General features: G+C 38.5%; 1 protein-coding gene across 1 annotated transcript; it reads left to right on the forward strand.

The window, feature by feature from the left end:
* Positions 1-2857: 2857 nt before the first annotated feature.
* Positions 2858-11167, forward strand: rgmd (RGM domain family, member D). The gene is made up of 3 exons (XM_063012669.1): positions 2858-3050; positions 6189-6703; positions 8546-11167. The coding sequence occupies exons 1-3, from the start codon at positions 2957-2959 to the stop codon at positions 9215-9217; spliced, it is 1281 nt and encodes a 426-aa protein (XP_062868739.1). The 5' UTR covers positions 2858-2956; the 3' UTR covers positions 9218-11167.
* Positions 11168-11512: the final 345 nt, after the last annotated feature.

Below are 11512 nucleotides of genomic sequence, written 5' to 3' on the forward strand. Positions count from 1 at the left end.
ATGTAAAAATAGTGTTATGGCTTCTGTTATTGTTATTCATGCTCTGTATCTTCATCTAAGATACATAAATTGTGGCAGGATAAATATAGCTTAAAAGTAAACAGGTACATTTTCAAATTTACTTTACAAATGATTATATACCTAAAACTTATATAACATAAACAATCTAAAAGAGTAAATAATATATGTCACTTCTAAATTGAATTGTTTTACTATTTTAGTGGGAACTGCAAATTTCTCCTCACCCATTTGGCATTTAGACTTGTCATGAAGCACTGGGCTAATTTTACTAGACTGAGATCATTCTTCTATTGTACAAGAACAAGTGAGTCAGTGTCAGAAAATATATCCTGCTCTGTTCTTCCGTTTTCTCTTCTTTCCTTTCTTTTACTCAATTCATCTCAGTAATTGACAATACCCCCTACTTTCTTCAAGACTGGGAATATGTATATTCACTGGATCATGCAATGCAATATGTTCGGGAGCTAGGGGGAAAGAAAGAGGCCTTTCTCCACTCATCAGCCTTGTCAGGCCATGGTCTGACAGGAGCTGCTTGTAAGCGGCTCACTCATCCATCCACCTGAGTGAATGAAGTGTTGCTTCACTGGTCTGTATCTGAATGATGCCTCTGTACCATCACTACCCTTATAGACCAGAGACTTTCTTTATAAGAGCTGTCTGCTCTGTAGAACTACAAGCGTGTAATTACTGTTACCACACACAACATTAATGCACTCATTATTGTGAAGGTAGCTGAGATGTTGCCCCTGGCTCGTTTAGTAAAGGCAGCTGGATAATGAATGATTATGACATTAACTAACCTGCCACAAATAACAAACATTGTTTTGTTTTGTAAAACCATTCATTAAGAATTTCTAATAAACTGTGATGATTTATTGTACTCTGTCTTTTTAGAATATTGGTCTTCTTCAAATGGATTCTGGAAATCTACTCATGAAAAGGTAGGTTAGAGCAGCACATACATTTATTGTAATTCAAAAAACTAATTCAAAGTTAATTGTTATAAAGAAAGAGAAAGCAAAGGCAACAAATAAAAACAATGTAGCACTAAACATTGCATTCTAGTTAACAAGGGGGTGGCACAGTGGCTAAGTGGGTAGCACTGTCGCATCACAGCAAGAAGGTCCTGGGTTCGATCTCCAGGTGGGGTGGTCCAGGTCCTTTCTGTGTGAAGTTTGCATGTTCTCTCCGTGTCTGCGTGGGTTTACTCCGGGTGCTCTGGTTTCCTCCCACTCCCACAGACACGCAAGTGAGGTGAATTGGAGATACCAAATTGTCCAGGACTGTGTTTGATATAACTTTGTGTGACCTGGTAAACCTTGTGTAATGAGTGTGCAGCCCTCCTCTTCTCGCCCCTGCAGTCTGTACAGGCGTCTCTTCCGCCAATCAGGGTCCTTACACAGCGTATGAAGACCCACTCACCCACATATAGTCTGGCCCCCACCCTGCACATACAGTGGCCAATTAGTATCTGCTTCAGGCACTGCCAATTATGCCCGCTAGATGGTGCCCAGCCGACCGGTGGCAACGCCGAGTTTTGAACCGAGGAGTTCAGAAACTCGGTGCTGGTGTGCTAGTGGAATATCCTGCTATCCTGTTATTTATTTTTTAACTGTTTTCAATTGTATTTCAGTGTTTTTTATATTATACTTGTGTTATTTTTAGTGTATAAGTGTAAAGAAAAAACAAAAAAAAACATTATTTTACATTAGCATAAAATATATGCAGTTCCTCAGGACCATTGAACAATTAACAGGTTTCCCAAACATGTGGGCGGCACGGTGGCTAAGTGGGTAGCACTGTCGCCTCACAGCAAGAAGGTCCTGGGTTCGATCCCCAGGTGGGAAGGTTCAGGTCCTTTCTGTGTGGAGTTTGCATGTTCTCCCCGTGTCTACGTGGGTTTACTCTGGGTGCTCCGGTTTTCTCCCACAGTCCAAAGACATGCAAGTGAGGTGAATTGGAGACACAAAATTGTCCATGACTGTGTTCGATATAAACTTGTAAACTAATGAACCTTGTGTAATGAGTAACTACCGTTCCTGTCATGAATGTAACCAAAGTGTAAAACATGACGTTAAAATGCTAATAAACAAACAACAAACAAACAAGTTCTATTTCTAGAAGAGTCGAGAAATAATTTAGTCTGGTGATTGTGTAACAGACTACAAATATAAAGCAATACTCTGATGTTCATACATTCCAGGATTATAAAGTCGCCATACACTTCCCAATTCCCCGACAAATAAAACCAATGTAGCTCTTTGACTGAGTTGCTCTTTAATTGAGTTGCTTTCCTAAACATTGCATTCTAGACCTAGTTAACAAGGCCAAGCATCACTATTGGCACAAACAAATGTTCTCTTATGTAGTTGGCTCCAGTATGGTATCCATGGTAAAGATAAGTCATTTTTGGTTGTTAACCTTTGTGCAACAGTTATTTATTTTTAACTGTTTCAACTGTATTTCAGTGTTTTTATATTATATGTGTGTTATTTTCAGTGTATAAGTGTAAAAAAAAACCATTATTTTACATTAGCCTAAAATATATGCAGTTCCTCAGGACCATGGAACAATTAACAGGTTTCTTAAACATGCTTATGGGAAAAATACCTTGAAACTCAACGCCTTTAAAACTCAACGCCACTCCCAGAACCAAATGAGGTTGAGTTTTAAGGTACCACTGTGTCTATCTATCTAGTAAAAGTTTGTGCACCCTAGAAACAGTAGTTGTAGTCAACACTCAAAAGGGGCGGGGAGACACAATGAAACCCCGCCTATAAATCCAGCAAACCCCGCCCACCGTCTCCTCAGTAGCAGTAGTGTGCGTGATTGAGCTCTGTATCGGTGTTGAGTGTGTGAGGATTCTAACTGCGCTGTTTCTCTCAGTGTCAAGTACCAGCAGTGTCACATCTCCATTCTAACTGAATGGATTGGCATGGGGAGAAGCGGACCTTTCAACCCGGCTAAGCTCCAGCTTTTACTCCAGATTTCTCTCATTATGGTGTTTCTGTCCCCGCTGCTCCCACCAGGTCTGTACCTCCTCTGTTCTCGTGTTTGTGAGACTCGCTTCTGCCTCAAAGTTACTCCAAAGTTTTGTGTCCTAAACTAACCCTGCTGCACTTAAACTAAAGTTAACTAAAGTGTTTTTCCTCACACTTGATAAAAATAAATATATAAGTGACTCAGTTAAGTTGTTTTTATATAAAAGTTTGAGACTCGCGGGGGGATTTAAATCGCGCGCTTATGGCTGATGGAGTTAGCCACACGAGCTAACACAAACAGCAAGCATGCTAATCTCCGCTAGCCATACTTCGTACGCTGAGATTTGGTTTTCATTTGCAACTCCAAGCGACTTCTGAATATTATTTGAGTTAAATTCGACTTAAATTTAATTAATATTCGCATACAAACTGTTTCCATTATTCATATTTATATAACCTACTAATTCCTTGTTATTGTTTTGCTTTGTCCCGACCGACTTTATGAAGTTGTGCGCTGTTAGCATGACTAGCATGCCTGGATGCTCGAGTTAACAAACTTTGTGTCGCGTCTTTTTTAAAGTTTGATATTTTACACCTTTACTTCAAACGCAGGATTTTCGCAACGAAAAGTTAGTTTGCTTTTAATAATCTTGCTTTTTACTTCCAGACTTTTTGTGTTTACATTTAAAAGTTTGAACAGTTAACGGTGTTTGGAGGAGAATGATGTGTGGATCTGGTGGTTGAAGAGTGAATTACAGCATCACACTTGTGTTCCCCCACTGCCGAATAATTAAAAATATAAACCATCTAACACAAGTGTGTCATATATTTTTATTTATGAGCAGTAATGACTGTGGTACATGTTTGTTTCATGACCAGTTGTGGGCAGTTGTAGCCTAGCGGTTAAGGTACTGGATTAATAATCAAAAGGTCGCTGGTTCAAGTCTCATCACTGCCAGGTTGCCACTGTTGGGCCTTTAAGCAGTACACTTAACTCTAAATTTCTTAGACAATATATACTGTCACAGTACTGTAAGTCTCTCTGGATAAAAGTGTCTGCTAAATGCTGAAAATGTACATGTTCGGCAGGAGGAATGTAAACAAGCCAGCCCGGATTATTCAGGCTCATTGTTTTTACTTTTATGATGTGCTTGCTTGTTCTAATTATTTCAGCAGTTTTAAATTGTGATTGTTTCAGCAATTATTTTATTATATCCTGTAGATATTTTTCTTTTTGCAATAGTAGAAACAAGTCTAGTCTGATTAGTGAACTCTTTTAAATTGTGAAGTCTTTGCTGTGAGTTCTTTGCAGTTTCACAAGTTTCATAGCTGAAAACAGAATGAATGTTGGTACAGTTGGACACTGATGTTAAAGATCAATTTCACTGTGATCTAAATATCAGTAAATCTAACAAGTCCTTAAAAGAAAAAGAAAATCCCAATTGGAAAAACCTGACTTTAGTTGTTGTTTGGACTTAATCATGCAGACGAATTAATCTTTAGCATTAAGTTTAATGTTTCCTGACTGTTTAATGTACTTTTAATTGGAACAGTCAATTTAACCCTATTTACGTGGGAACAAGGCACTAATGCCATGTCACAGTTTAATGACATTAATAAACTTTCCACACCCATCAAAGCTGCTGTATGTAGATTCTGACCTGTTAGATTTCCAAAACACAACAAAAACTTATTATTAAGGGAAAATAAACATCCATGACTTATATCTTAAAGGTGTATGTAAACCTTTGGCTTTTATGTTTTTGAATAATATTTACTTAATATTGTTTGGGCAAATATATGACCAGTTCTTAACAGTTTCATTAAAAAAAATTATCTTTGAACTGTACATTTACATTTTCGGTATTTAGCAGACACTCTTTATTCAAGCAACTTACAATTATGGCTGAATTATGACTGAAAATCTAACAAATCCTTAAAAGTCAAATAAAACCCCAATTAAAATACAACACACCAATATGGAGCTATGTAAATATGATGTCATGCCCTGGCTGGCCTCCATATGCTAGTAATTAACATCTCTGCTCACTGTTTAACACTTGGCAGTCAGTTTTTCCATTATGAAATGTATGTTTTGAAATAATTACTTACTTATGTCAAATTTAATTGTATTTCAGTTAGTGTATTTGTGATTAAAACAATTATGTACTCCTCATTGTTACAAACAGCAATACATTTTTATTAAATGGGTACATTAAAAAATACATGAACACAACTTTAAATAACCGACTTAACAATTAAAAATACATAAAAATACATTTATTCTGTTTACTGTTGGATTACATTTGAGTGTTTTGGGAAATTGACCTGTACACATCCACTTTACGTTATACACAGTCCTTGAGTTATTTACATGTTGCCACTGCTCTTAGGTGTTGAAGTTGGCGCAAAACATACTATATACTGTAAAGTTCAATACTTTTTTAAATAATACCAATTTATTTACTTATTTACTGATGGATCATGTGTAACCTGTAACTACCCATCCTGTCACGAATGTATCATTTAGAGATGTTTCGTTTATAATAATCCCTATCATAGTGCATGTACTGACTAATATAATACCAATAACAAATTTTGTCAACATGCTGATCGTCTGTATTTATCTTTATGCACAACAGTTTAGCATGAACAATTACATAAAGCGATTGCATAAGCATGGACCAAAATGAAAAACAAAACACTCCAACATCTTCTAAAATTCATGCCACAGTTACTCAGTATTAGAATGGCCAGTAAATACATGTCATCATAGTATACTACACCAAGTAATCAGACTTGGGTGCTTTATGAGATTGTTGTGTTTTACAACACCATGTTCCACTCATTTCCAGCCTAGGCTTTGTGGTATTACTTGGCTTATACTTTGCTTTCACTTTAAAATATTTCCAGAACTACAGTCTAATATATTAGTGCAGGCGAGTCAGCAGCATCTTTGTACACAAAGAAAATTTGGAGTGCTTTACATAAACAAAGAGACATCAAATATCAAGATTATTTATAGATATGCATGTAAGGCTCCTTTATATAGGCATAAGCGTCTCTCATAGTTTAGACTACAGTCAACATCCAGACGTGTGATATGAATAGGCATGAATTTAGATTTTTCACAGAGTTTAGCTCTTGTCCCACCCTGAGTGAATGTTTTGTCTATTTGTCCTATAGTGTGCTGTCAGTCATGTCGAATTCAGCGCTGCAATGCAGAATATGTGGCTTCATTCCCTCCCTCCGGTGGCCTTCAGGAGGAGGTGGTGTCCAACATTGACCACTGCGTGGCTCTGAGGGCCTTCTCTCTGTGCACCAGGCGAACCGCTCGTGGATGCAGAGGGGACCTCGTCTACCACTCGGCTGTCTTTCGTATCAAGGACCTCTTCGCTCAGTACAACTGTTCCAGTGATGGCCCGACCTTTTCGGCCAAAACACAAAGCACATCCAAACCCACAGCAGTGGACACGTGTGACTACGAGAGCCGAGCTCTGGCTTCAAGTTCAACGGACATGAAGAAAAAGAAATACGCACACTGTGGACTATTTGGGGACCCCCACCTGCGTACGTTTAAAGATGAATTTCAGACATGCAGAGTGGAGGGAGCATGGCCACTCATTCACAACCGCTACCTCTCCGTCCAGGTCACAAATGTGCCCGTCATTGAGGGATCAAGTGCTACAGCGACCAACAAGGTGAGGTGTTAACAAATTATCTCTCTGACAGTCTGTGTATCCTGATGCTGTACCAGTATTTAGAAATGAACATAAATTAGTCACATGATTAACAAAACAACAAATTATTGTTGCCTTTAATTTAAAGTTACCAGAACAAAGTGGACACTGGTTATAGTCAGGACTGCAGTTGTTTGAGGGTGGCGTGCTGTCTTATTTGTCCATGTCCAACACCCTCTAAACCACAGCCATGTGTGACCAATGTCACCATGTTCCAGCAGGTTCTGTGTCATGGCAGACCTGTTGTAGGTGATTACAACTGACCATTCAGACAAACAGAAGGTGACATTTTGGTTTCCTTTCTGACCTTGGTGAAAGACCACTGTTTATTGTACGTTTCAATGACTGAAAGTAAACGTTCTCCACCATCTCCACAAAGTTCAGTATTATAAATGTCTCAAGCGGGGAAGCATTTGGTTAATGTACTAAAAAGGCCAGTTTGGCCAAAACATAAAGGAAGCAGCATTTTTAAATTCATCTAATGGCTTTGTTTAAACTAGCCTGATTAATATGGTCGCAGAGAAGTCACCAGATGAGGCAAAAGCAAAAATGATTGAACTATTGCACTGTTAGATGTTCCCATTACATAGGATCATATCAGAATTTAAGCACCAAATTGCAAGTCCTAAAAAATATATACTAATTTACAAGTGCAGGCCACACCGTCAGCTGTAGTGATTGATCAGTAAGGCTGGTAGGGAGGAATGGGAACTCTGAGAATATGCTGGTTGGACAGGAGTTCAAGGTGGCTCCCTCTTTGTGCTGGGCATAATTTTTGTTTTTAATTAAGTTACCTAGAAAAACAAGAATATGAAGAGCTGTGGAGAAAATGGGAAGGAAACTGGTGCAAGGTTTCATCAAAAAGGAGAGATGGGAATGATGGGTATCTAAAAAATATATAGGTAGTCAATTAGAAGTGGAGAGAAGTTTCAGCCGTGTCCTTTTCTCCCATACGTAGTTATTTAATATGTCTGATCTTTCTGTAAAGAAATTGTATTCATTCTGCCACATTTATCCAGATATGACAAAGTTTACAAAGGTCCTGTACTGTTTAAAAAATTTAAAGAGAGAACTGCAGTATTTCTAGTAGGGTTTCTGTTTTGCTTCCACTCTGTGGTAGAAACAATACCTGTTAATAGTGATGTGACACAAACTGTGCAACAGATCCACTGGTTTTCTTTTTATCTCAAACAATTTGCATGCAGACCAAACCCCCTTTTTTATTTATTTAAGGTGTGTAAAAACACTGTAGCCTTACCACATGTGTGACCTATCAAACCTCTCTGCAAACAGTTAGTAATCACTGCTTCACTAAACAGATTTTCAACAATGCTGGGTAACGGGATAGGATGCTATGTGAAGAATTTAGAAGGAGAATCAGAAACATTCAGTACCAACCCTGTAGTGTCTGGTCCTCATCACAACAACAAATCCGTAGCAGAAATTACAAAGCTTACCAGAAATGTGTCCCAGGAAATAAAATAATGTCTGGCTTCTTTGGAAACATGTGAACATGGGTTTCTAAAAGGGTTCTGCTCTGAAATTCAGAAGTCATCCCTGGTCAGTTTAAATTTTTTAAGTGATGCCACACTCATTCCAGTGAGTTCTTCTTTGTTAATTCTCTTACTGCCACTCTGTGGTGAGATTTCAAACTTCAGCCTCATATTTTTTTTTTTACACATATTGTACCTCTTCAGCCAAGGCTTCTGCTTTTTGTTTATGTGCCCTACTGAGTGAAGAGGAGTGGTGTAAAAGCTGAACATGCTTTCCAGCTATTTATCAATTCTACCATTTCATCCACAGATAACGGTCATATTCAAAGCCTATCGTGAATGCACTGAGCAGAAAGTGTACCAGGCCACCACAGACGACGTCCCTTCAGCCTTCATGGATGGCACACGCAGCGGCGGTCATGCCGGCAGTCTGCGCATCACTGAGGGCAGCGGGCAAGGCGGCGCACGACAAGTTACTATCCACGCCCGCCATTTGGGCACATCAATTATTGTGCGTCGCGTTGGACGATACCTAACGTTCGCCATCCGTATTCCTGTGGACATGGTGGAGGACAATGGTGGCTTACAGCTGTGTCTGCACGGCTGCCCACGCAATGAACTCATCAACGCTCACGTGCTTAGCCGGGGGCAACGGCACGACGAGGACGCAAGCCAGGTCGAGCCGGGAGCCCTAGGCCGAGCCGGCCTACTGGAGCGTGCCACCTCCAGGTGCAGGGAGACTCTGCAGGTCGAGGACGTTTACTTTCAGTCGTGTGTGTTTGACGTGCTCACGACCGGAGATGTGCAGTTCTCCATGGCAGCATTCGCAGCGCTGCAGGACCTAAAAGCTCTTCCTCCAAGCACGCTAAAGCAGAGCGCAGCGCGAACTCTACACGCTAACAACAGAGCGAGAGAGACAGAGCCATCGCTGCTAATAATCTCTCTGTTACTGCTGCTCGTCCTGATCAAGAGACCAGGCTAGTTGGCATGAAAAGGAACTGATCTTTTATGAAGCGCTTTCATTCTGTTGTTCTCATATGCGGAAGAAACACTCGCATTGCACCAAACACTCACAAACTCCTTTTAAATCCTTTCCAGAATGGAATTACTGTATAATATAGCATTGTTCTATTACAGAAGATAGTGTGGACTGTGAAGACTGAGGGCAGCTAATTCAGACATTTTCATTTATACACTCCCAGTAGGTGGACAATGTGCATACAACAAAACTATTCAAACATTTTGGAAAAGGAAGATATCTGCATGACGTCTTTGTGACTGATACGTGAGGCCCTAATCAATCTAACACTTTCACAATATATTTATATACTAAGTGAAGGTGGCTAAAAGGTTAAATACATTATGACTGCTGTGTGGTAACATAAAAATTGAGATATTTAAAGTGTTCAGTATTATGTGTTTCTCAACTTGGGAAACATTTATTAAATGTACTAAAAGTGAAATAGCATTTTTAAATTCATCTATGCTAGTGTGGAAAAGGCCCACATGAGCCAAAGCTGTATTTTATGTCATTGTTATCCCTGAAACCATTATTCAGTATTAATTCAGTCTATTCACATTGAAGAAATAGATGTTTACTACTCTGTGCAACCAAAACCAACAGTTAAAACTGTTAAAAGAGTTGATCAAACGATCAATCAGAAGTTCAATTTAGGTTTAAGCAATAAGCCAATTTTATATTAAGAGATCATATTAAACAGTGTCGTCAAAATACATACAATATGTATTACACTTCTCAGATTTGCTAAGGTTTTGCAGAAATATTGTATTAAACATTTATTAAAATAAATCTAGGAAGGTTAAAAGGTTGCATGTATCTCATGGCAGTATTTTAAGTTGGAAAAAAGCTGTATTAATGATAAAAGTACTGTTTACAAAACCATTTCTAAGAAAAAGTGAAGACATTGTGCATTAAGTGGATGAAGAGCTCCAGAACCCCAGAATCAGTGCCGCAGCATAAATTGTGACCTGCTTGGCAGTGGAATATAATTACAGCTGATTAATATTTTGAAAGGATGGTGTAGGGGCTGCCATTGTCACATTTAGGCTTTTGGCATAAATAGGTACATTTTGTTATATTTTAAATAATAAAAAGGACAAACCAGCAAACCATTCAGCTATTGATTCAATGTAAAAAAAAAAAAAACATATCAAATAAGTTAAATGAAAGAAAAAACACCTCAACTGGTTAACATCTGCTCCAATTTTATAATGTAAGGACACCTTTTATAACCATGTGGATTTAGAAAACAAGTACTTTCGTTTGATCTGTACCATTTCTAACCAGGCTTTGTGGTGACTGTTCCATGTGCAGAACACATGGTGTTCATGCCCTCAAAATAACATGTTATAGGGTTTGTAATAAAACAGTTCAGTAGCAGTAAAATCTATCACAAAATGCAGAGGGTTTTGTCTTAAATATTTGTTTACCAGATGGACAACTGATCACAAGTAAAATGTTGAATTGGTATAAAAATTTGAGTTTATCGCATCGTGAAGTCCATATCAAACAGTCCTAATGCGCGACAGGTCGCTAGGTTGAACTTGGCACTTAATACGACACATTTCTGAAATAAATTCATCAACTACACAGGATCCAACAACTGAACAAAAATACTACCTAGCCATATATTTCCGTTTCAGCGTTCATCATTTCTGTTGAGAAGGTACTGTACATGCACAGTGAAAACACTCCATTTTAAGCTGCTCTGCTTCCAGCATTATTATAAGGTTAAGAAACAAGTTCTTATAGAATAATATATTTATGGCGTGTATATATGTCTTGTATAATGTGTACATTCTCCTGTGTATAGATTGTAAATGTAATGTTTTGCAGTCGTTTGTATTAATTTTTTAACCCGTCAGAAGTAACTAATATGTAACTCCTGGTTTTTTCCATATTAAAAATATGTTGCCACACTATCCTGTTTTACGACATTCTTTGAGGGTGGCGTGCTGCCTTATTTAGGATGGCTATTAGCCAACTGTAAACCACACCAGTTCAGTTTCATTGCTTGTGTACATTTAATCCAGCCTGACATAATCGCCTCTGAAATTCTGTCCAAGGTCGAGCAATGTTACCACCGACTTAAAAAAAAATCTCTTTGTTTTCCGTTATTGTTGGAAACCAAATCAAAAGAAGCAGCGGTTGTTTACCTACCCAGGCAGGTAATAAGTGGAGGAACTCGTAAATGCTTTGGTACACCACAAACCACTGTGGGCACGATGGAAAAAAGTTTTAACATCTGGAACGGTT

This window comes from Trichomycterus rosablanca, chromosome 17, assembly GCF_030014385.1.
Source record: "Trichomycterus rosablanca isolate fTriRos1 chromosome 17, fTriRos1.hap1, whole genome shotgun sequence".
Lineage (NCBI taxonomy): Eukaryota > Metazoa > Chordata > Actinopteri > Siluriformes > Trichomycteridae > Trichomycterus > Trichomycterus rosablanca.

Coding starts and splice junctions, on each gene's coding strand:
- rgmd (XM_063012669.1), top strand. CDS start 2,957: ATGGGGAGAAGCGGACCTTTCAACCCGGCTAAGCTCCAGCTTTTACTC. Junction 3,051..6,188: donor GTCCCCGCTGCTCCCACCAG/GTCTGTACCTCC, acceptor TTTGTCCTATAG/TGTGCTGTCAGTCATGTCGA. Junction 6,704..8,545: donor GTGCTACAGCGACCAACAAG/GTGAGGTGTTAA, acceptor TTTCATCCACAG/ATAACGGTCATATTCAAAGC.